This window comes from Phoxinus phoxinus (assembly GCF_949152265.1).
Source record: "Phoxinus phoxinus genome assembly, chromosome: 11".
Taxonomy (NCBI): domain Eukaryota; kingdom Metazoa; phylum Chordata; class Actinopteri; order Cypriniformes; family Leuciscidae; genus Phoxinus; species Phoxinus phoxinus.
In genome coordinates, this window is record NC_136886.1 from 25,553,731 (window position 1) to 25,580,444 (window position 26,714).

General features: G+C 41.2%; 1 protein-coding gene across 1 annotated transcript in view; it reads left to right on the plus strand.

Moving 5' to 3' along the window:
* The window catches only part of tns1a (tensin 1a), a 116,576-nt gene extending 95,828 nt beyond the window's left edge, over window positions 1-20,748 (plus strand). The window contains exons 16-32 of the mRNA XM_079627942.1: window positions 3,077-4,606; window positions 5,769-5,846; window positions 6,378-6,565; window positions 6,753-6,828; window positions 10,790-10,873; window positions 12,198-12,342; window positions 12,831-13,465; window positions 13,570-13,659; window positions 14,398-14,526; window positions 14,607-14,702; window positions 14,860-14,937; window positions 15,116-15,187; window positions 15,390-15,419; window positions 18,784-18,952; window positions 19,044-19,112; window positions 19,224-19,253; window positions 19,344-20,748. Coding sequence (XP_079484068.1) covers window positions 3,077-4,606; window positions 5,769-5,846; window positions 6,378-6,565; window positions 6,753-6,828; window positions 10,790-10,873; window positions 12,198-12,342; window positions 12,831-13,465; window positions 13,570-13,659; window positions 14,398-14,526; window positions 14,607-14,702; window positions 14,860-14,937; window positions 15,116-15,187; window positions 15,390-15,419; window positions 18,784-18,952; window positions 19,044-19,112; window positions 19,224-19,253; window positions 19,344-19,488 — 3,644 coding nt within the window. The 3' untranslated portion in view covers window positions 19,489-20,748. The remainder of the gene's footprint in view (window positions 1-3,076; window positions 4,607-5,768; window positions 5,847-6,377; window positions 6,566-6,752; window positions 6,829-10,789; window positions 10,874-12,197; window positions 12,343-12,830; window positions 13,466-13,569; window positions 13,660-14,397; window positions 14,527-14,606; window positions 14,703-14,859; window positions 14,938-15,115; window positions 15,188-15,389; window positions 15,420-18,783; window positions 18,953-19,043; window positions 19,113-19,223; window positions 19,254-19,343) is intronic.
* The last annotated feature ends 5,966 nt before the right edge of the window (window positions 20,749-26,714 follow it).

Here is a 26,714-nt window from a genome sequence, read left to right on the forward strand (position 1 = left end):
GGTCCGGCCAGCGCGAGACTCGAACCCTCTCTTTTCCCCCCTGTTGCTAGGAGGTCTTCGGAGGCCTAGGGTCCAACACAATGCTGGGTCGGGGGCCCTGCCGCCGAGGTTGCGGGTAGCACTTAGCTGGTCGTGAGTGGCGATGGGTATCAGCCGCAGGGTGGGGCTGAGGGACCCGCAGCGCTGGCTTTGCTGGCTGAGTAGGTCTTGGGCCGACTAGAAGCGGAACTGGAGCGCTTTTGCGGGAAATGTCGCATAGCTTGGGACGACTTCTGCGCTTCGGTGTACCTCTCAGTCTGTGGCGCTGCGAAGGTCGCGAAAGGCCTCAGGGTCCTGGCCAGACTCATCCATGGTTTGAAAAAGTTTGGCCTGGAAGACCTGCAACACCGCCGTTGTGTGCAGGGCCGATGCAGCCTGACCGGAAGACGAAAAAGCGCATCCAGCGAGGGCACTTGGATAGCTGAGAATCATCAGTATAGCAGTAATATTAGATTTGCATATGTGGAAGATTAAAGCCAGAGGTAACCGAGCATGTAAAGAGCAACAGGGCCCTAAAATGGATCCCTAGGGATTATCACATGTGACAGGCACAGTTAATGAGGAAAAAATTGTGATACTAACAACAAATGTCCTCTACAGCCTATACCAGCCAGACAGTGAGAGACACTTGACTGAAAACCTGCATCATTCTAGCTGTTAGGATGGATTTCAAATGATTATAAATCAACATTGCCAGCTACAGCCTATATCAGCCAGACAACAAATTAATTCAATGATTTCTGCATCTCTCTCAACTTAAAGGGATAGTTCACACACAAATTTAAATTAGCCCATGATTTATTTACCCTAAAGCCATATTAAAAAATGCTCTGGCTCTTCCAGGCTTTTTTTTTAATTGGAGTGAATGGGTATATTTTTTTGGAAGTCCATCAAAGCGCATCCGTTCATCATAAAAGTGCTCCACACGGCTCTGGCGAGTTAATAAAGTCCTTCTGAAGTGAAGCGAAGAAGAAAAATATCAATATTTAAAACTTTTTCGACTAAAATATATAGCTTCCGGTAGACTGGTGCTGGATGGCCGGTATGTAATGCAATGCCATGTTTCCTGTTTAGCCACCTGTGTCATGCATCAGAAGTTTGAGACCAATGTACTATTTTCTTTTGGGAAATATGACGATTATACCTGCTGGGCAAAAAGTTATGTCATCATTCTGTTGTAGAGCAAAATCAGGTGGCAGGGTTGGTGTAATTGCCCCAGAGAGTGTGTCAAAAACTCAAATAACTTGACCTCACAAAGCCTTTAACCGTTGACAAAAACAGTAAAACAGTACAGTACAGTACAGTACTTGACATAAATAACTTTTTATTCTCTCATTTTTGAACATTAAAGGTGTGATGATGCTAAAACTGTATGGTTTTAAAAGCAGGTCATGCTTTTGGATGCGTTACCATATAGGCAGCCATCCATACAGGTTCATGTCTGATGTGGGGATCTGTTGCTGATTATATGATATATGCAAATAGCTGAAGATACTCAAACAGAAGGTGTTCTAAATCTTCTAAATGTGATAGGTTGTGCAAGGTACAGAATAAAATTTTTATTGTTTTTCACTGAAAATCTTCCCCTTTGGCTCTCCAATATCATCATGCTATTTTAAAGGATTAGTTCACTAATCCTAGCAGTAGTTCAGTCGAAAATAAATTAAGTTTTTTGAGGAAAACATTCCAGGATTATTCTCCATATAATGAACTTCAATGGAAACCAACGGTTTGAAGGACCAAATGTCAGTCTCAATGCAGCTTCAAAGGCTCGACACAATCCCAGTCGAGAAATAAGGGTTTTGGCTAGCGAAATGATATACTTTTAACCACAAATGCCCGTCTTGTACCATCTCTGAGATGCGCCACGCATTATGTCATCACGTTGGAAAGGTCACGCTTGACATCGTTAAACATCCAGGATATGCACACGTAAGGACCATTTTAAACAATAAACTGACACAAATACATATAAATATATGTCATTCAACATACAATAAATCGTCAACGGTCTTCTTACTCCAAACTTGTAAACACTGGGTCGGTACTTGGGACTACGTCTCGCATGACCTTTCCAACGCGATTTCTCGACTGGGATCATGTCGAGCCTTTGAAGCTGCATTAAGACTAACATCAAAACGTTGGTTGCCATTGAAGTCCATTATATGGAGAAAAATCCTGCAATGTTTTCCTCCAAAAAGTTCTTTTTTTTTGACTGAAGAAAGAAAGACATGGACATCTTGGATGACATGGGGGTGAGTTTATCAGGAAATTTTCATTTGAAAGTGAACTACTCCTTTAAACTTGCTGTGTCATGATTGGTCACATGACACATCAAACCAAAGGTCAACGTCAAACCTTGTACTGTATGTTGAAGACTAGGGATGTGCCCGTAGCTGAATGCTATGTTCGGAAAGGAAATGACACATTCTATGGAACCTGTAAACCGGCCTTGGTAATGAAAAAATATATTTAAATGTTTTTGTATTCTCTCACAATTATATAGTTGGGTAATTAGATTGTATACATTTTGTGTATATATCACATTTTGGGCTTTTGAATTTGCGATCACACATACTCTGTGACCACACATTTTACAAGATAAGATATTTGTCAATGAAGCCCAGGATCTGTTGTGCACCAAATCCTCTGACATGAATGCATTTTTTTTGTGCCTTTTAGAAATCTGATTTAGGCTTTTGTGCATATCCTTATTAAAGACAATACTTTTTAAATTGAACTTGAGCGCAAATTACATTTTAGAGCTCAGGTGGAGGGTAAGATTTTCAGTTAATAATAGATTCAATTTGATTTGTTGGCCTCCATTGTCAAAGCTATCAGTTGACTTCTGAAGAGAAACTGTCCAGAATAGTGGATGTGTCATATGTACTAAGATGTATAGGTTCAATGACGTTACAAAAGGGTGAGCAAATAATGGCAAAATGTTAATTTTTGAGTGATCTAGTATAGAAAATACGATTTTGAATGCAGAAAACAAATTGAGTCTATTAATGCTATTTTATAACCTCTCTTTCAGACGTTGCTCATTCTCAAGGTCCAGTAAACAGCAGCCTTTACGTCCAGGTTCAGAAGAAAGACTCTCTTGAGGGTATTGTGTCTGCCAGTGGGGCTTATTCAACTGACCGTGCTCTTCCTGTTGTTGAACACGCCCTTCCTCTTCCAGTGGCCAACCATCCACTACCAGCTGCAGATCACGCCCTTTCGGTCAGCAGTGACTCAGGCAACTCCACTGCTTCTGTTAAGACAGACCGCACAGATGATGCTCAACAGTCTTTGTCATGCTCAGTGCCTGTGAGCCAAGTTCCCCCTGAGACAGCAATTAGCCCTTGTGAGAACAGAGAGTTGGAACAGCTTCTGAGTGGTTCTGAAGGACCACCACATATCTCTCATCAGAATTTCCTCTCTTTTGCCAACACAAGCCCAGGGGGCGGTGTGCGGCACCTTGTGCCTGCCCAGGTCCACGTTAACGGACAAGCAGGTGCTGAGCGAGAAACTGATATTATTGACGACGAGTTACCGGAAAGCCAGGTTGGAGATAACAGTGCAGGCAGTCTTGGCACACTGTCCTCCTTTGAGGGTCAAGATACACCAGCTGACAGAAAAGCAGCTACTGAATCCACTGTAGTAGAAGTAGACGGACAACGTGGTACATTGCCAGAGCGAAGGCCTAAAAAGGAGATGCCTGTACACCAGCTTCGAGGGTCTTCATCAGCACATGGACTGATAGACTACAGTGGGCAGAACGAAGGAATGTATCGCTCACAGTCGTATGGTGGCCTGGTGCTGGATGGAGGACCTCGGTACATGCCACAAGCTCCTGAACGTAATACCAGCAGCCGAGAGGCAGTGCAGCGAGGGCTCAGTGCTTGGCATCAATATGGTCTTGTGGATGACCCCTTCTTTGGCTCGAATGGTACCCTGCCACACTTCCCAACTCGTGGAGGAGGATCACAGCAGGATGTAGAACAGTCTATAGATGCCCTAAATATGCTCATGCTTGACTTGGAGCCTTCACATACACCAGTTCCCAAATCTCAGAGTGCTCCCCCTGGTGAGAACATCTCAGCTTTCCATCCACCTTTTGCCCAGACAATAGCCAGACCTTCTTACCAGGCTGACCAGGCCATCTATAGCGTCACTGGTGGCCCACCTCTCTCTTCTTCTGCCAGTTTTGGCCAGTCCTCACAAAGATCATCACCTGCTTACCCCATGACTCCACTATCTGAGCATCATCAAAGGGGGTTTCAGTCCCCTCAGGCCCATTCACCAATCTATCAGCAAGATCCCTACAGTATCCGTGGAGGTTCAGTTACAACACCATCCCCCATTTTACCCCTCCCATCTCCAATCAAGCCCCAGTATGTCTATCCAGGAACTAGCGAGGTGTCTTACTCTCCAGATCTTCAGGGCACATTCCCAGGCCCTCAGAGAAGCTACAGCACATCGTCATCACCACTTCCCCCTCTTACCCTTGTAAAAGAGCCTGAGCCAAAGTCTGAGGAAGAGATGCTAAACATTGGAGGTCTTGTAGCCCAACGTGTGGCAGGTGAGGAAGATGGAAACACTTTGGTCTGAATACATGATTTTTGATGCATATGCAAGATGTTTGAAATTTGAAGAAGAAAAAATCCGTAAAATGTATAAATTATCTATTTATTATGTAATACATTTTTTTGGTTTTACCTCTGTAGTTTAGAGAAATCAAGAAAAGAAAAAAAAATTTAGCTGAAGCTGGCTCACAATTATGGTTCATTATCAAAGTTTGTAAGTGACAACTTGATGGATAATCAGGACATGACAGTTTGACATCATGAGAATATATCTTAGTCTTCTCCTGTTTTCATATAACTCTTCAGAATATAGTGAGTTATTTCACTCACTGAAATAGAGAGCATGATCTAAAATTAAATCATATTTGACAAAGAAAATTATACACAAAGCACTGGTAGGTCTAAGCCATAAAACTGTCATCAAGTTCTCTCATCTCCTGATTTAGTCCTATAGGAGTTAGACCAAACATATAAACATTGGAAAAGTTCCCTGAAAAGTATGTCCCACTGCATGGATACACAATGAACACATGTTCTAATACTGAACTATAAAGTTGACCTACACACTAAAGAATGACGAAAGGAGATTATAGATGCATCATCATTTCTCATGTGGATGTAAAGTATTCCTGGCAGACAATCACACTGTTCACATCAACACAGTGTTCTGTGTAGGAGTGAATAGCTGCATAGATGTAAGTCACCAGCAACCAGAATAGACCCTTACCATGCTGTGCTTCAGCTACTGTACCATGCATTCTCTGGCTTGAACAACAGACTATTGAATTTACAGGAAAATAGCACCACCTTCTGGCAATTAATTGAATTGCTGGGAAGAGCTCACTGAAGCAAACTTATTCTTATGCCGCTCAGTACTATAGCAGGCCACTATATCGTTTTGGTTACTTAATTATTTAGTCTTATATGGAAATCTGCATGCAATCACAAAAACCGATTCTAGTAATGTAGCGCTGTACTTTAATTCAATATATGACAAGGTCCAGAAATTAGGATTCAGATTCACCATTTCTTCATTTTTTTTGTTGGTCACCCTTCTGTCTATCTCTGCTCTGGCATATGGACCACCCCTCACACCACTGATACCCCACCTGCATTCTCCTCTTCTTCTACTTCAACCCACTCCATTCCTCCACCCAGAGTACAACGCTCGCATCCGGGGCATCTCCAAGAGCATGTCCATCCGGTCTGAACATCATCGTTCCTATTCCTTCTCTGGTTTGTCCCCTCTCACAATCCTCCACCTCTCACCCTCTCCCCTACTCCCTTTAATCTCTGTCATCTTACTTGCCTCATCCTATTTCTGTTTTATATCACTGGAATGCTTGGGTAAAGATGAATGCAAATTTAAATATGACTTCATATCAAAACCAGGTCAAAGTTTAAATTCAACATGGCTGCTCCACTTTTACTGAAATGGCCATAACTTATGAATGCAACCAGCTATTATCACAAATGTTGTATATACACAATGAGGGTCGGATCTGAGGAGCGTTCAGTCATCAAAAACATTGCATCCAGAGGCCACTGAATAATGTAGGGCCTGGTCTACCTTAGTAAAATGGCTGTAATTTGTGATATTAGAAAAAAAATACACATTTAATAGAAATTTAGCAAAATACAGTAAAGTAAGGAATATTTATGGTCTGTATATTTTCACCTGCATCAGCAAAAAGTTACAATTAGATCCTGGTTGCAGATGATCTGCATTTGTTTAAAGAACTTAGAACACTCTTCCATGTTCTTTAGGATCCCATTCACGTACAGTAACACCAGATGAGGCCATGCCAACTATACGCAGACGAACCACCAGTGAGAGCCAGTATCTCAGTAGCCAAAATGACAGTGCAGCCCTCGGGGTGTGTTCTCCATTGAAACCTGTGTCTCCAGAGTTTGTCAACGCAATTGCAATGAACCCAGGTGGACAACCCAAGGAGGTATATAATTTAACATATATATGTATATCATTTAATTGTAACATTTTATTTAACATTGTATGGTTTTAAATAAGTTATTGTACATTTGTTTGACTTATCTCAGTTTTATTACCATACATAGTACAATAGATTATTATTGTGATAGATTGAACACATTTTTTTTTCATCCAATATGTTTCCCTTTCAGAAGCCTGTGCATAGTTACAGGGAGGCCTTTGAGGATATGGAATCCGTTCCTTTTAGTCCTACCCGCAATAGTGGTGGTGAGACATATCTCCTGTCCTGACCCCTACCTTTCCTGTGTCGCCAAAACCTTACCACATTCTCTTTAACATGTAATTTTAGCCTTCAGGCAGAAATCATGATTCATATTGAACAATAAACAATATATATATATATATATATATATATATATATATATATATATATATATATTATGGACAGTTCAAATTATGTCATGATTTTAGGTGAGTAAAGGTAAATGTGAAGGTGATGTCTTTTGTATATAACAATAGCTTTTTTACTTTCATGATATTTGTATTAATTGTATACCACTTACAGAATGTGAAAATTTGAATACTTCCATTCCATCGTAATATTAATTCCTCTGTTGAAAAATGTTTTGGATGGACTAAGCAAATATGGAAGTTATGGCTTTCAAATACCAAACAATAATGAAAATATTATTGGAAAGAATTTGCATTGAATACTGAACTTACTTGACAAGGGAGGCTGCATGTGAAAAACTGTTCCCTTTCGTTGTCACTTCGAGTTACGTCGCATGATTACGAAATGGGATTCGCTTAGAAGCCTATAATCTTCGAAAGAAATAAAACGAGCCAATGGCAAGGAAAAGCCATGGGTCTGCGGGATTTGCATAGCGTAACTCCGCCCCACCGCGAACGGTGGAACGCCGCAACATGCAGATATCTTTTCGCTTTGAAGTCAAGAGCATTCTTCAGACCTTCTTCCTGAATTCTTCAAACCCCAGAAAATGCCCGATCAGTGTCGTGCTGATCCCTTCCGGGACCAGGTGGTGAACCTGGAAGTGCTGCCTCTGGAGGATTGCCTCACTGGATAGTGGACGCCAAGTGGGCACGGTCGACCTTGCTCCTGGTAAGCCAGCAAAGCCAGCAGAGCCAGCAAAGCAATTGCTTTGGCTTACCAGCAGCAAGGTCGACTGTGCCCACTTGGTGTGAAGGCCCACTCCACCCGGAGTGTGGCCTTCTCTTGGGCTCTAGCGCATGGTGCCTCGCTAACAGACATCTGCTGAGATGCAGGCTGGGCGACACAGCCTGGGTTCTCCCAAGGTTTTTTTCTCCATTCTGTCACCTGATGGAGTTTTGGTTCCTTGCCGCTGTTTTCTTACCTTCTGGCTTGCTTAGTTGGGGACATTTAATATTCAACAATATTATAGATCTGCCTTAAAGGTGGACGATGATGAAATTGTTTTTTGTATTATTTTCATGTTATCACTGTGAAGCTGCTTTGATACAATCTGTATTGTAAAAAGCGCTATATAAATAAAGGTGACTTGACTTGACACCCAACACATTCGCCAGATTCTACAATCTCTGAGTGGAGCGAGTGTCCTCGCGTGTACTCTAGTGGTGTCAACAATAATCGATTCGGCGATGCATCGCAATGCGGGATATGCACGATTCAGCATCGATGCGGCAAAGTGCCATAATCGATTATGTCACTGTTTATTTTCTGGCCTTGAGTTGGACAATAAAGTTGTGAAGTTTATTACTTCCGTGGGCATAACAACAACAACAATCAAGACGGAGGCGGAGGGAGATGACCGCGATAGACGGGTAATTAAAAACGCACCCAAAGCTTGGAAAAGCGGACATCTGGGCACATTTCGATTCTACGAAGTTAATGGGAAACTTAACAAGACGAGGCTGAACACAGGAGCGCAGCTTCGCGGCTGAGACACGAATAGACTATTATTAACTTAAAGCTTTACTCTTAAACACAAAAGGCACGTCCATTTTAATAAAAAATATATATTTATTAAACAAACCAGATCAAGAGCAAAAACGAAATAAAGTGCATAACTGAAAAATAAAGCATAGGCTCAAAACTAATACAAACAGTGGCACTGCGCGAGTGCGCGCATTGGGCTCCAATAATATGTTCCCGTCTTCTAAAAAAAAATGCTGCCGATGTCTTTGTTGACATGGTAGAAGAGGACTGACTATGAATTAAACGGTCTCTCAATTAAATATATAAAATTCAGCAAACCTTAGTAGCCTACTTTCTTCAATCTGTCTCTCTTCTCCAGTGGGTTGGGATAATCCAAAAGAAGTGAAAACAAGGGGGGTGTTCTGAAGACAGACTGTTAAACACCCCCATTAGCAATTAGTGCTTTCCACCTGATGAAATGAACGCGCAAAATGAATGAAATGAACGCGGCAAAACTGATGAAATGAACGCGCAAAACGAATGAAATGAACGCGGCAAAACTGATGAAATGAACGCGGCAAAACTGATGAAATGAACGCGCAAAACGAATTAAATGAACGCGGCAAAACTGATGAAATGAACGCGGCAAAACTGATGAAATGAACGCGGCAAAACTGATGAAATGAACGCGGCAAAACTGATGAAATGAACGCGGCAAAAAATCGACCAATCAGAATTTTGGTCAAGCCAGAACGTATCGACCAACAATCGACTAATCGATTGGGAGATTACAGCCCTAGAAAGCAGTGATTTATGTTTTCTTTTTCAGGGTTGAAAATGCCATATACAATACCCTGTAGCTACCATTCAATTTTATTTTGTTTAATGACATTTATGTCAAAGATACAGCAGTGATAATGGTAGTGATAATACACACATAGCAGCCAATAAAATCTGTTGTTCAATATATGACTGCTTGTATTGCCTCATGACTGATGAAAAATTTGCCTTGTGTGCAGTAGAATTTTGATGCATCGCAATGCATCGTAGAATCGAATCGAATCGAATCGTTAGCTGGTGAATCGTAATCGAATCGAATTGTGAGGGCAGTGCCAATGCACACCCCTAGTGTACTCGCTTCAACCAGCCGGTACTAGGACCCGCTCAGGTGTCTTCGCTTGCTCGCCATTCCACTCCACGGACTGGATACGTGCGATATTCTCCTCAAGTGAGCCTCACAAGCCATGAATTCCTCCAGCGCTGATGACGTCAACGCCAGAGTTATGCCTCCGGCAGCTTTCGCGATTGGCTAGGTGCCGCCATGTGCATGGCTCCCCCTCTAGGTGACCCCCCACATGTGTATTTCCACTGTAAGTCTCTCTGAGCATGTGTCTTTCCCTTGGCAAGCCACTCTGTCACCCCTGGGGTTGAAATATTCCACCCTGCGGGCTGGACACCGTATGTACCCCGTTTGTACCCCCCTCCGGGTCATATGTGTATTCTGTAAGTTGTGTATGTGTATGTGTATCCCTGAGTAGGGAACGGAGACGTTACGTCTCCCTGCCACTTCCGCTGGAACAGCCTGAGTTCAGTCTTGGCTCCTCAGCGAAGAAACATATCTGTATGTTGCAGCGTTCCTCCTTTTATACCCACACGGTGGGGCGGAGTTACGCTATGCAAATCCCACAGACCCATGGCATTTCCTTGCCATTGGCTCGTTTTATTTCTTTCGAAGATGATAGGCTTCTAAGCAAACCCCATTTCGTCGTCATTCGACGTAACGTCTCTGTTCCCTACTCAGGGAACGAGGGTTACATCCGTAACCGAGACGTTCTGTGGCAAGGTTAAATGCGGAATGCTTAAATGTATTTTACCCTGACCTATTTATTTGTTTATTTATCAGCATGTTTAAAGGTGTGAGAAGCGGTCCATGCATAACACAAGGTTTGCTCCTATGTGTCAGTACATAGTAACTGATTTTGTTGTAAACACCTCTGAAATTAGCTATACTTTTCATATGCATATTGTGAGTAGTTTAGCTGCTTCAAGCAAAGCTAATGATTTAAGGGAAGCATATTATAAAACTTAAAGTAACTTATATTTTCCACTTTCATCACTTGTATATTTCCCTGCTTGATTCATGTATTGCTCGTGGCTTCTAAGTTTAGCCATTTGCATGAATCAAGGGCACCTCCTTACTGCTTAAATTATTGACATTATTTACCTCAAATATGTATAACATTTGAGATGGAGAGCTTACACCTGACAATCAAAGTCTTTTTTTTCTGCCTCTCTCCCCTTTTGTTTAAATAGGCCATTCTGGGCAGCCCACTCTGCCAGCCACAGGCCTGAAGGTCCAGAACCTTGCAGAAGCTCTAGTACAACAAAGCAGCTCAGGTGAGTTCCTATAAACGTGATGGATTACTGAAATTTGTATATACTAGTTTTATATTTTCCAATTTTGTAATAATGTATTAAGTGTATTGCTTGGTTTATTAATCATTACATAATAACAGCCCGATCTCATCCCAAGGCGTCATATACTGACGCTTTTGACATATCGTCTACATCCAACGCACATGGCACCCTTTAGCGTCAATATGAGACGCAGATAGATATGGGCCAGAAGGCGCCTCCTAGCGGTCTAACCCTAACCAAACCCCAGACCTAAACCCAACCATAACCGAACAAAGCTCTGTGCGTGTCATATTGACGCTAAAGGGTGCCATGTGCGTTGGATGTAGACGAAATGTCAAAAGTGTCAGTATATGATGCCCTAGGATGAGAATGCGTTGATAATACATACCCCTCTGCCCCACACCTCTCATCTATCTGGAGTGCTGATTTCTGTCACTGCCTTCCTGCTTTGCATTCTCACCACATTCACACTGTAAATATTCTCTTATAACCCCCCCATACAAAAAATAAATAAAAAAAACTGTCACTGCTCCTCTTTCTCTTTTTATGTCTGACGCTGTCTGTCAGATTCTGATTCTAGTGATGGTATGGAAGGTAAGAGTATTTTTTCTGAGATGACAGTGGAAACCCATACAATGACATTATGTCATGCTCAAGAATGCTACACATTCCATACACTTCGTAAACCCCTTCTTGTTTATGTGGGTTCTATTGAAATGGTATTTCAGTATTATAGTGTAAAAATATTTTGACAAAGGACTCTGCTAGGTGACTCTGAAAGTTTTTTCACAATAAAATTTAAATGATAAATAAACATGCTCAAACACCTTACATTTGTCCTAATAAGGTAGCATAAAGTGTAAAAATACATATTTAATGATCCAACCTGCTCCAACTCACCTGTCTGAATCATGTTCAGGTGTGTTTGATTAAAGTTAAACTCAGCAGGACTGTTGCTCTCCAGGAGCAGGGTCGGCTACCCCTGGTTTTTACAATGCCCTGAGCCAAAGTCCCTTTTAAGAAAAGTCTGTTCACTCGGCGGCCATATTTTCAAAGCCTCCGGGCAGCTATTTTGGTCATCAAGACCAGGTCCTAATACAATATTACCCATCGTTCTATCTGCCATTTTGAATTTTGTTAAAAACCAACTGTTTTGAACTCATCCTAGAGCTTTAATCACATACTGCCCAAATTTGTGTCATATAATGTTGAGACAGTGGAAGACATTTATTCACAGATATATATATTGTTTTCATTATTCCCAAGTTATATTTCTTGTTTATGTTTTGGTTTTTTCTTATAGAGCCACATGGTTTCATGGGAACAGGAGTCCGAGGAGGATTGATTTCTCCATTGCAGCATCCATACTCCTCTGCTTTTGAAAGACCAGTTCCTCCTGCCCACACTTTCAACCCACCTCAGCCAGTTAACAAATCTTGTTCTGATGGGTAAGTGTTGTTATCTGACCACCGTCCCCTTTTCAAATCCAAAATATGGTAAAACATTTGAATAATAGTCTGTCATAGGAAGCACTGCAGGACAAATGGATAGTGCTACATTAACACTTCAGCTACTACTATTAACTAATATGGAAACAAGAATAACTAATCAGTAAGTAATAACAAATGTATTACTGAGATAGTTCCTTATTAGATTATCAATAATTACTAAATATGATTATCCTCATTAAGAACTATTAATTATGACATATCATATAGAATTACCATTAATTACTTATCACAGCATTAACATGTGCCTGAAATGTGAGCAAATTTGTTTTTTTTACTCTGAATATGGTGCTAAAATGCATCTGTAATTACATAGTTACCTCAAGAACTACAACACAAAAATATGTCCTCATTTGTTTGGGTGAAATGTATCTGTTTTATTTTATGTACTCACACTTTCTCTTTTTATCTCTTTTCTTTTCAAACAGTTTTGACAGTCAGCCTGCCTTTCCATCTGAGCCCATCCGGGCTCCTCTCTTTCCAGACACCTTTACTTACCTTAACCCTGATGAGGCCACTGTTAACATCATGGGTGTTCATCATGTTCCAGGAAGTCCCAACACACTCCATCGTACGGTGGCCACTAATACACCACCAAGCCCTGCCCTTCAACGTAGGTTTGGTGGTCAGAGCAGCCCTGCTTTGGGGCGACGTATACCAACAGCCAGTGGCAGCAGTGAACCAACCACTCCCAACAGTCCTCTTTTGGGTCGTAGTGGCAAATTCATCCCGCCAAGTCCTGTGCTAGACCGTCACCCCTCACCTGCTCCAGTTGCCTCTAGCCCAGATCACAAAGCTCCATCTAGGGGCCAGGCCACTCCATATGAGAGACATGGGACACAGTCCAGCCAAAACACCACTTCTATGGTTCAGCCTGGACCTGCTACCCCCACTTTTGCCCTAGAGCAATCCTGTAGCCCCTCACTGTTTTTGCCCCTGGACATAAGAGCGGGATCCATTGCAAGAAATTCTGAAAGTTTTCCAGCAGACATCATAGAAAGTAGGAAAGCTCCAACTCCTACACAATTGCCAACGCAAGGACCTGAAATCACGTCAATATATGGTAAGATAAGAAATCCAGCTAGGAACCATGTAAATTAAATCACTAAAAGAAACAGATGTGTACTTGTTTGATAAACTATTCAGCAAACTATTTATTCTTTTCAGCTGATGGACCTCCAGATATTAGATTGAATATCAAATTTGTTCAAGATACATCCAAATATTGGTACAAACCAGAAATCTCCAGGGAACAAGGTGAGATATTTAATATCAGTTTTCACATACTGTTTTCTCTGAAACTGTGTAGAGTGGCACAAAACCCTTCTGTCACAGGAGTGGCCATATCAAAACACAGGGGTGGGCACCTCTGGCTCTCGAGATCCACTTCCCTGCAGAGCTTATGCTGCCTTCACGTGCTATTGGAAATTTTGTAAATACGAGTTTCCTAGTTGGAAATTGGACATACCTCTCAAGTGGTATTTACTACTGGGAAACTCTGAGATCATTTTGATGCCCGAGTTGATGCCTGCTGTGTATAATATTGAAATACTCCTAATGTTTGAATTAAGCCTATTGATAATTGTTTTGGGAGATTTTTCATTTTGATTGATATTTACAACAACAACAAAAACATTATCACAGTGCAGCATTCTACTCATGAACATTTATTCACATGTATTAGATACTGTTTGTGTTTTTCTTTTTCTTTCTATTGGTCTAACATCTGGTTTATGGTGTTAAAATTACATTTCCCCAAGAAACAGGCAAGTCCATGATTAATAATTCTTTCAAAAAACAATAAATCTGAACGTGACAAACAGTGATCAGGATTGGAGGTCAACTCTGCAGGAAAGTGGATCTCGAGGACTAGAAATGCCCAGCCCTGTCAAAGCTCCATTTTGGTCATTACAGAAGATTTTTTGTTTACTGTGTTTTACCTTTATAAGAAAGTATAACTGACTGGTGACACATTTTCTCATTTGTATATTTCAGCCATTTGTATTCTTAAAGATCGTGAACCAGGAGCATTTGTCATTCGAGACAGTAACTCATTCAGAGGAGCATATGGTTTGGCCATGAAAGTAGCCTCTCCCCCTCCAATGATGCAGCAGAACAAAAAAGGTAAAATAACTCTGTGTCATCATTTCAGTCATCACTGAACAGACCTTCCTCCTCATTTATATTTTGTTCTTACCTTGAAGTTGGAGACATCACAAATGAGTTGGTACGACACTTCTTGATTGAAACCAGTGCCAAGGGCGTGAGACTTAAGGGTTGTCCAAACGAACCATACTTTGGTAATAATGAATTCCGACAGACATTTGTATTTCTGTCTACTGTATATTGCACTGACTTAAATTGGTACCCTTTGAATACTATGTATGTAGTCTTACACCCATCAGCTTGTTAGTGAACTGTAACTTGTCTTTTGTGTGTGTATGTGTGTCTTTACAGGGTGTCTGTCTGCTCTCGTATATCAACATGCCATCACACCTCTGGCTCTTCCATGCAAGCTTATGATTCCTACAAGAGGTGAGAATGCCATTGTCACCCCATTTCTGCAGCCTCTGTAATCGACCTCTTATCAGTGGATTGTGTTTTTGTTTGTGTTCCCTAAACACTGGCTGTTTTTTTCACTGTGTCAATTTGTATTTCATCAAATCAGTCTTTGGTTTTTGAGTCTTTGTGTCTTACTTTTATTTGTGAACAGATCCAAATGAAGAGGCCTTGGAGTTAGCAACACCAACTTGTTCAACCATGGATTTATTAATGCAGGGAGCAGGTGAGTCTTTTCTCTCTCTCTCTCTCTCTCTCTCTCTCTCTCTCTCTCTCTCTCTCTCTCTCTCTCTCTCTCTCTCTCTCTCTCTCTCTCTCTCTCTCTCTCTCTCTCTCTCTCTCTCTCTCTTTTTTCTGTTTCACTTCCTTTATTGCTCTCTATATATCTTATTTTTTCCTAATTTCTTGACAATTTCCTACCAATTCAGGAAATCCTAAACCTACTGAAGATTTGTATGGTAAATATGGCACCTCATATCCTAGGTTTGCATGATAATTTTAGATTGACTACTGGCTATGAACATCATCTACTACAGTACTTTCACCATGTGCACCTGAAACCGGTCCTGAAATAAGGTTATAGCAGCTGACTTGACTGCCAAACCACCACAGCCATCTGAATTAATTTTATATTTAAAACGCAAACAGAATGTTAATATCTATTTAACATTTATTTATTTTTTAAAAGGTTAATATCAAAAGTAGCAGTCCGAATCTGGTGTGGCCATCAGCCATTTTAAGTACTACAGTGCATCTTGTCCTCATGGAGTCCACTAGATGTGTCAGTTTTTGCTGTGAGATGTTTCCATGGTTACACGTGTGTGTGTTCCCTTTCGAGGGAACTCGCGATGCATCGATAGCGCTTTGGGAACGCTTTGGGAACGTACTTTGGGAACGTGAATGCATCTGAAGGATCTATGTCAACAAGTCCAATGGAAAGAATGAGCGTCACAGGCGGGTGACGTCATGACCAGGAAGAGATAAAAGCGCATGCGGTGAACCCGGCATTAGCTTCTGTTGCCTCAGCAAGCGATCTGTGTTACTCTGTCTGTCATATTTATTGTTGTCTGTTACATGTATCTATTATGGCGCAACAATTGTACAAACTGTGTGCTTTTCCCTGCCCGCGTTATTTAATGGGTGGGGACACACACAAGCTTTGTGTAATGTGTTTGGGAGTGGAGCATGGGGTTCTCCCCGAGGCGAAACCCACTTCGTATGATCAAGATCACCCTGTCCCAGGGTCCGGTGTTGGGAGCTCTTTGCCATCGAGTTGCGATCTCGACAAATGCTTCGACGTGGCCGAAGCTACGGCTGTACGTATTTCCCCCTGTTGCTCTGCTCCCAGGAGTTCTGGAGCGAGTCCGCCTGTACGGAATAAGCCTATTGCTAGTAGCACCACGCTGGCCGAGTCGAATCTGGTTTGTGGACCTGATTCATCTCCTAGACCTAGACGGTCCTCCCTGGGAGATCCCGATCAGGAGAGACCTTCTGTCTCAGGCCGGGGGTACAATATTTCACCCCTGAACAGAGATTTGGAAACTATGGGTTTGGCCTATGAGGGGTCCTCGTCTCTTAACGAGGTTGTTGAGACCATTCTAAGCTCCAGAGCTCCTGCTACAAGGAAACTGTATACTTTAAAATGGAAAGTTTTCACTTGGTGTCACCAGCGTCAGTGGGATCCGGTTAACTGTTCAGTAAGCACAGTACTGGAGTTTCTGCAGGATCGCTTTGCATCAGGTCTATGTCCATCCACCTTAAAGGTCTACGTGGCGGCCATTGCGGCTTTCCACGCCCCGGTGGGTGATACATCGTTGGGTCGAGACCCCCTTATCACTCGTTTCCTTTGTGGCACCCTGAAGCTAAGGCCTGCAACTCGCACTAGGATGCCGGCCTGGGACCTGGCAATAGTACTAGAAGGCCTATCTGGGGCTCCGTTTGAGCCCTTAGAGTCGGTCTCAGAAAAATGTCTTACATCCAAGACCATTTTTCTACTAGCAATTTCATCCCTCAAATGCACTGGTCTTCAGTCCTGCTCCTGGAGGGCCACTGTCCTGCAGAGTTTAGTTCCAACCCTAATCAAACACACCTGAATCAGTTCATCAACCTCTTCAGGATCGCTTGAAAATACAAAGGCAGGTGTGCTGAAGCAGGTTGGAACTAAACTCTGCAGGACAGTGGCCCTCCAGGAGCTGGATTGAAGACCAGTGCTCAAAAGAGTCGGAGATCTTCAGGCCCTTTCGGTATTTCCCACCTGCCAACCATTATTCCGAGGCCTATTTTGCTGCAGGCTTTCTGTCCTCTTCCGTTTACTTCTTCGGACCAGGAAAAGCTGAACATTTTGTGTCCAGTGCTCGTTCATCGGTCTTCTCCATGGAGGATGTCCGATCAGTTATTTGTCTTTTTTAGATCAACCAAGAAAGGTCTTCCTGCCTCTAAGCAGACAGTTAGCAAGTGGATAGTCGAGGCTATTTATCTTGCTTATGAGTCCTATGGCCAGCCATGTCCTTTGCTGGTCAGAGCTTGTTCCACTAGGAGTATGGCAGCCTCTAAAGCCTTAAAGGACAAGTTCGGTATTTTACACTTAAAGCCCTGTTTACAGATCGTATCTGATGAAATAGAACGGTTAAGATTAAAATTTGGACACATGCTCCTGTCCCGAGAATTTTAGGTTTATTTCGCTTCTTCTGCTTCTTCTGTGTATTCAATGAAATGCCAGCGGTTTGCTTGCAATTGGCAAAGGTGCATTATCGCCACCAACTGGGGTGGAGTGTCTATTATTCAAGCTCTCAACGGAAGAATCACGGGTGTGACGCGTTTGGCAAAATAGGTCCACAAAAGCTAAATAAACCTAAAATTCTCGGGACAGCAGCATGTGTCCAAATTTTAATCTTAACCGTTCTATTTCATCAGATACGATCTGTAAACAGGGCTTTAAGTGTAAAATACCGAACTTGTCCTTTAATATCCGGAGTTTCTCTCCAAGACGTTTGTGATGCGGCGGGCTGGACCTGGATGCTGCCCCAGGGTCTCACGTGCTCAGTGCTTAGTGTGGTTTTGATAACAGGCTTACACTCAGGCATTTGAAATTATTGCAATTTGGGTATTCTCGTTCCCAATGCGTTATCGACGCATCGCGAGTTCCCTCGAAAGGGAACGTCTCAGGTTACGTCTGAAACCATAGTTCCCTGAGAAAGATAACGAGATGATGCGTCGCCCTGCCATACTTCCTGCATCCCTGTGATCGACTTGCTTCGGCAATTTCGAAGCTAATGCCGGTTTCACCGGATGCGCTTTTATCTCTTCCTGGTCATGACGTCACCCGCCCGTGATGCTCATTTTTTCCATTGGACTAGTTGACATAGATGCTTCAGACGCATTCACGTTTCCCAAAGCGTTATCGACGCATTGTCTCGTTCACTTTCTCAGGGAACTATGGTTACAGACGTAACCTGAAACGTTTTTTGCTGAGTTTATATTTAGTATATTTTACCCAGAGGTGTAAAGTCCAGGGGTCCGAAAGTAAAAGTCCTGCCATATGTTTATTCCACCCATGAACTGATTTCACTAATTATATATCCTGGCTGAAAACTGTGCTAATTAGCAAATCCAGGTGATTGGAACAAATACTGAGGAGGACTTTTACTTTCTGATCCTGGACTTTACACCTCTGCTTTTACCTCAGAACAGCTATGACGTTTGTTTTTTTGTTTGTTTGTTTTTTGTTTTGTTTTTTGCATGATACTGTTTTGGTGTTGTTTGAGACAAACAAGTTTCAGTATGCAGCCTCTATTTTGCACTTATTTTATCTTTTTCCCCTAGCATGTAATGTTTTGTACATAAACTCTGTGGATATGGAATCTCTGACCGGTCCTCAGGCTGTGGCAAAAGCCATCACTGAAACGCTTGCTGCCAAATCTGCTCATTTGGCAACCATTGTCCATTTCAAAGTGTCCATACAGGGCATCACACTCACTGACAATCAGAGGAAGTGAGTGGATTTTATAGGATTATTTTTTTTAAACTGTTGTCTTAAATCAAGCATGTGTTCTTTGTATAACCAAAGTTATTTTTCCTTGAAGGATTTTTTTCAGACGTCATTACCCGATCAACATGATAACATACTGCAATTTGGACCCACAAGACAGAACGTGAGTGTTTTGGTTAGATATTTTAGTTGACGTTTCTGCATGATCCATGTACATTTCAGAAATATGTTTGACATTAAATTTAATGAGATCCTCTGACTCATGTTCTCACAGGTGGAACAAAGCAGAGGGTGGTGTAGCAAAGTGAGTATGCCACATTAAATCATTGTCAAAAATTGTGTTAAAGAGATACATATATTGCTCTAACACATATTTACTCTGTCTATAATGCAGACTGTTTGGGTTTGTGGCTCGAAAACAAGGCAGCACAACTGATAATGTGAGTCACCTGTTTGCTGAGCTGGAACCAGACCAGCCTTCAGCTTCAGACATTATCCGTTTTGTCTCCAACGTCATGCTGAACACTCAGAAACCTTGAGTGGCTGCCCAGCAACCATCTTGATTTCTCCATATGAGTGAATTTTATCACCAAAGAGGATTTGGTTATTCTTATCTTATTTTTTCAGAGTGGATTATTCTTTTTACATACTGTATTACTTTATTTTTGTTGAATAACTTTGGGGGTTGGGCTCTTACTCTTTCTTCTTTGTGAAGATTTGAAAATGATGCTGTTTTTTTAGTAAAGATATTGCTGAAAAGCAGATTAAGAGTGTGTCAGGGTTAAGGTAGTAAGTGTATATGGCAGGGATGAAGGTAGTCCTTCTGGCCTTCCATATCAGGAGAAAGAACTTTACAAAAAAATTAAATTTAGATAAAAATGCCATTATTGTGATTGAACAACCAAAGGTAGAAAAAAAGAAGAAAAAGAAAAAAAGTACAAAAAAAAAAAACTCTTTCTGTGTCCTCATGTGAAAAGTGTGAAGATTTTGCATGTTTGCTTGCAAGATTCACAAGAGTAAGTCATTTTCTCTGAAATCAGAGGACTTTAGTTTGCTCTGCTGTTACTCAGAAAAGCATTTTGCAGAATTTAGCTTTTCACTTCATCTTCAAAGTTCAAATAACAGACCAAATCTGTTGGGGTAAAAAAGTGGTCCAAAAAATGACACAAAAAATAAAGTTCACCTTGCCCCCAGGCTTGAAAAAGACCTTACAAAAAGACTTTCTACACTTGCCTGTGGACATGGAACTAGCAACTACACTGCAGTCACTGGAACCTTTCTGCTGAGATATCCATATGGATAGTAAATATCCCACTGCCTCTACCCACAATGTCCTGGCTGTGGTACTAGATGTTTAGCTTTTTTTCTGAACTGTGATCAACATCCCATTCACAGCTTTGCCCCAGTCAGTGACAAATATACAACAACATTTTGTTGCATACTATTTGAGTGCATGGGTAGGTCCATTTTGTACTGGTCTAAAATGTATTATGACAAACCATGACATTTACTGAATATTTATTTTTGTTGCAGTATTACTCATAACTAATATTTAAAAATAGTGTATAGTCTACAGAAAAGAAAAACTTGACTTAAAAGTTCAAATTGAATTATTTTAGCTAAAATATCAAAATCAGGTTTTGAGAAGCTCTTGATGTAAAATGTATGTTATAGTTTTTGTCTTTATTTGAATGTGTTCACTGTGTCATTGTTAGGTGTTTTAGAATGAAAAGGCATGAATGTGGAAGAAATTGAGAAAAAAGTATTTTAGATTAAAACACCAATACATGTAAAAATTTGCCATGAGTGCTGCCATTATGTGTGTGAATCAAACAGCTCCTGCAATTGATATGGATTATGTTATTGGTCAAAGGGAGGTCAGTTATTTGCAGTTGTCTATGGAAATATAAAAGAGCCAATGCAATGTGTTTGCCATAAGAATATGGAATTTTATGTAGCACCGTCCATCCTGTCAGTAACTAGGTTGTCATAGGATGTTCCTTCTCTATTCACCATCATTAAGTGCTTTATAATCATAGATGGGACAAAAGAGATTGAATATAATAAATAAATAAATTGACAGGATGGAGGGTGTTTTGTTATAGATTTCTCTATAACAAGAGGCAATGACGTACAAGAAAACTCAGTACGCCAGAAAGTCAAAGCAGGTAAAATTGGTTAGCAGTGTTTAATAATTAGTGTAAGGTTTTACTGTTTTTCAAAGTGAGTTCTAGCTGCAACTGCAATGTTCCACTGTTTTAAGGAGAGTGATAATGGATGAAGTGTGAGGAACTGTGGGGTTTACAGTCATTTTGTCAATTTTCAAATGGTCAAAAAGGAGCAATATGACAGATCATGTGCAGTTGAAAATAAAAACAAAAATCACAAAGTGAAAACTTTTAGTTGTATCTATTTTCAGGATGTTTTGTGGTTGGTGAATGCTGACCATGTTAAAATACTTTGATATAAAAATCCAGTGTCTTGTGATTAAACGGAAAGGTATGCTGTCATTTTGTGGAATGCAGTTTAGTAGCTTACTAATAAAAATCAGTTTGTGGTAATGTAGACGTTTCTCAGCAGATGGCAGTGTTTTCACATTAAGGACTGAGTATTACAATTAACAAACAGGTTTCTGATGTTTTCTGATTCAATAGCAGGGCTTTGAAAAAAAAATTTAACCTGGTCAGACTGTAGGCTATAACACTGAAAGGCATAATGCACAAAACCATTGATGCTTATCTTATTTACATTCACTAGTTATTATTATACTTTGTATCCCAAGTGTTGGAAAGGAAAGCAAACATCTATATAGCCTATTTAGCAACAAACACAGCATTTGATTCATTTAGCAAAGGATAATGATCAATGCGGCATTAAACAGCACAATATCTGTACCTAAAATCTAATTTAGACTGAGTTTTTACATCGCCACCAAAGATTGATTCAACAAGTGATTTAAAGGGATAGTTCACTTTGAAATAAATTGTTGATATGTTTTAGCTTACCTCAAGGGCATCCAAGATGTAGGTGTCTTTGTTTCCACAGTATTTTCAATTTTGAAATTTTTAGGTCAAACCGTCGTTGTCTGACAGTCATATGGGTCTATGGGGTCCACCTCAAAAAGCATGCACAAGTCCAAATTAAACATGACTTAATGACTCGTAAATGTAAGTACACGTTGATGGCCTAAGACACGAAACGAGCGGTTTGTGTGAGAAAACGAACAGTATTTATATCGATTTTACCTCTTGTAACACAGCCACGTCCAAAGTGATCTAAGGGCGCGAGCGCATCCTGGTGTGTGACGTGTGCGCAGACTGGTGCATAGATGTATACACTAGATGTCGCCTTGGCTACGGCAGTTCCAGAGAATGTCTAATAAGGGGAGAAGGTTCACTCTCGCTACACTTCCGGCTTCTGACTGGTTGCAGTTCCACTCTGATTCCATATGAGGGCGCTCACAGGACGAGTGCAGAATGAATGGAGGTCTATGGAGCTATACCCCTCAAAATCCACTTTTCTCAAGATATAATTTTTTGTCTAGTAATTTGAATGTTGTATTCGAAAGGAGATGCAAAGAAATTGCACATTGCTGGGTGTTAGATTTTTTAGAGTCACTTATTTGCTTTAAAAAGTCTTTCAAAATGTCAATGACGTCATACACATCGTACGACCAGAGATACTGCTTTACGGCAATCCTTCAGTCACTGTGGTGCTTTCGCGCTCTGCACTTTCTTTTCTCTCGAGGCATCGCCAGCACAGCTGACACAGGTAAATACACGGGCTAGAAGAGTTTCTGCTAGAATACATTCTGTTCCCGCTTCAGATACCACAATGCCATCAAGCGGTATCTCTGGTCGTAACCAGTCCTTCACTGACCAATCAGCGTTCATTAGCAGAATGCTAGCGTGTTATGGACAACAACAACTCAACCTGTAAGAAATCGAAAGGACATAAGTACTCGTTCATTCAATTTTCGACCTATAACCCATGTTGAACTTGCCAAATCTACAATCAAATCTGAGATTTCTCAACGGCAATCGGCTGAAAGGGACAAATTTAGCCGTCTAGCCCCATAGACTCCCATTCATTTTGCACTCGGGGGTGATCGCCCCCAGTAGAACTCTGGTGGAACTACAACCAAAATTCGGTACAATAGGACTTAATATTAGGGAGTGAACAGGCTCTCCGTAGACGGGCTCTGGCAGTTCATTGGAACGAATGTCTTTAATGCGAAATCTAGTGTATATGCACCAGTCTGCGTACACGTCACATAGAAGGAGCGCCCGCGCCCTCAGAGTACTTGGACGTGACTGTGATTACAAGAGGTAAAAACGACATAAATACTGTTCGTTTTCTCACACAAACCGCTCGTTTCGTGTCTTAGGCCATCAATGTGTACTTACATTTACGAGTCATTAAATGATGTTTAATTTTGACTTCTCTGTGCATGCTCTTTGAGGTGGACCCCATAGACCTGCATAATATGACTGTCAGACAACAACGGTTTGACCAACAAATATCAAAATTGAAAATACTGTGGAAACAAAGACACCTACATCTTGGATGCCCTTGAGGTAAGCTAAAACATATCAAAAATTAATTTCAAAGTGAACTATCCCTTTAATGAGAGCTTAAACTGTTACCTCCATCTGCTGAGTGCAAGGAAAGTGATCATTCAGAGTGCGCTCTATCTGAGCCGTATTGTGCCTTTACACACACAAAACAAAAACAATAATCCTGTGCCAGATACCTGTGGAAAAAATTATACATTGACTGATAGTGTAAATGCAGTCGATCTCTAAGCTGTCGATCTCTAAATTGTATTTGCTGTGGTTTCTATTCTTATATGCGATATCACCTTTAACTACGTGTCAGCGCTTTTATCATATGCCATATTCTAGTTTAACTTGTGAACACTACAGTGTACACATTTATACCTTCAGTCAGAATTTCACAACTATTTAAAAACACTAATGTGCGTGCGTGCGTGAGAGAGAGAGAGAGAGAGAGAGGGAGGGAGGGAGAGAGAGAGAGAGAGAGGGAGGGAGGGAGGGAGAGAGAGAGAGAGAGAGAGAGGGAGGGAGAGAGAGAGAGAGAGAGAGAGAGAGAGAGAGAGAGAGAGAGAGAGAGAGAGAGAGAGAGAGAGAGAGAAGAAAGAAAGAAAGAAAGAAAGAAAGAAAGAAAGAAAGAAAGAAAGAAAGAAAGAAAGAAAGAAAGAAAGAAAGAAATGGTGTGTTCTGTGTGCAACCCAAATGCTGCGCTCTCAGTTAACCAATCCACCTGAAATAACTTGTTTTGAGTAATGTATTTGTTGCCTGGTTGGAAAATCATTTCCATAAAAAAACATTTAAAATGTCTTAATTCATTTGTCATGTTACTGTACATTGCTTGGGAACGCAGCTATTGTAGCTATGGCAAAAATAACTTACAACATCGAGTATTGTAGCAATTGGAGCAATACTTTTTCATTTTCGTCTGTGTCAGTGAAGAAAGTAAACATAGGCTCAACTGATATGTTTTATGAATAATTTTCTTAGACAAGTTAATTTACTCAAGGCAAACAGGAAAGCTGTAGCCTAAGTCAGTATTGCCAATAGGAACCTTCTACAAGCTTTGGAATTTTAAAAACGTCTGTTTTTAAATGTTAAAAGTAATTTTAATTAATTCAAATAGGCCACGTTTACCGCAGTTGGTGGAATTGGCAGACATTTCCTTAGGCATCATGCGCTGTGGAAACACGTCAAAGCATTCTCATTAAAGCACATGCAGTAAGTGATTTTGAATGAATATTTAATGTTGATATATAATGGTTAAATAATGTTAAAACTAATCCTGCTATTAATATCTTTGTAAGACTGCCGACCCTATAGAACAGTGGCAAGGGAAAACAAATGTCCAGCGAATATCAAACCTAAAACTAACTATACAACGCTCAACCAGCGTGAGTGCCTTTCACGCATTTGTAATCGCTGTCGTTCAGTGGGGAGGGGAGGAAGGGTGGTTTGTTGGTCGGTCGGTCGGTCGGTTGGCCCATCTCGGCTATAGTATCCAGCTGCAGACCCGCAGCACCACCAGTTTCAGAACCCCAGCGCCAGAACCGGAAGTAAGGGGTGGAGCTTACGTTCTAACACCAGCGCCAGAACCGGAAGTGAGAGGCGGAGCTTACGTTCTAAACCAGGTAACGCCACCAAAGAGTATAGAAGTTACTTCTATACTCTTTGACGCCACCTAACGTTTTGAAGCGTATTTTGCTTAGACACGAAACGGTATGCTTTTATTACACACGAAACGTCATACTTTATACGTATGTTATAATGATACATTAAGGTACAGAAACATTGGGCTTCACCTCATTTCATTTTTAATATCGTGGTCCGTTGAATGCATTTATATTTACTATGGTTCTTTTTTTAATAATAATTATGACAATGTATTACCTACATATTGTAAATACAGTTGTTATGATAACACATTTATTTATATTTGTATAGGACAGTTAAGCTGTCATTTGTAACTATACAAGAATATAGAAACTATTTAGCTATTTTAGTAAAATGTTCTTATTAAAGTGGTACTACAAGCAGGAGTATGTTGTTTGTGCACCACAAATTGACACTTACCAATCAGGTATTTCAAATAGGCCTAATTGTAAACTAGCATGAGAGAAAATGCCACAAACTATTGTAAAGTGACATATACCATTGTTAAATTAATTATGAAAACTGGCACCAATCATTCAGAAGTGTGCTGGACCTTGACACTGGCTTTTCACAATGCAGAGTAGTGTACATCTGTAGATCCTATATCTATTATAATGTGGATACAGCAAGTCAAATATTTGAACAAAACATTTGGGCATCTCCAGGAGAAATATATATTAAATTAATTTGTAGTTATTGTAGACTTGTATTGCTTGTCTCATTGCAAATAACTCCGCCCCTCACTTCCGGTTCTGGCGCTGGGGTTCTGGCGCTGGGGTTCTGAAACTGGTGGTGCTGCGGGTCTGCAGCTGGATATATCTCCATCTCGGGAGTCGGGACCAGTGAGATTAATTGAGATTATAGTCCGCGTGAAATAGGCGTCGGTTCTATTTCTAGCATGGACGCGTTCCCTTTCGTAGGGAACTCGCACTGCGTCGTTGAAAACGACTCTTTGGGGACTCTCCCTAAGCGTACGCCTCTGAAGTATGAATGAAACTAATCCAATCCTGATTGGTGTTGCGTCGTGACGTAACATGTGACGGCATAACCGGATGCATAAAAGTGTCGCCGGCGCACACACACATTAGCTTTCGCTCTTCAGCAAGCGCTCTCTGTTTTTGTCTGTCTTATTTGGTGTTGTCTGTCTGATCCAGTCACTGTATTATGGCGAGTGAGCAATTCATTAGATGTGTGCACCCCTGCCCAAAATATATTACGAGTGGGGACACGCATCAGTTGTGTGTGAATTGTTTTGGAGTGTAACACACGCACGGGCAGCTCTCGAGGGGGCTGTCTGTGATCTCTGTGAAACACTCCCTATCAGTACTGCGCTCGCGTTTCCCGTGGTTCAGGTCCCGCGTCCGTTGAGGCGGCGCGGTGACTCAGATCGCGGGGTTCGCAAAGGGATCTTGCAGACGAGGATGAGACTGCTGCGGCACTTTCTCATTCTTCATCTGAAGGTTCTAAGGCTCTCGTTCATGGTGCAGAAGCCCGCGCTGCGGCTTCTTCTGCCCGTGACGAGACCTCGATGTTTGAACTATCTGCTTCCGAGGGAGTGGATG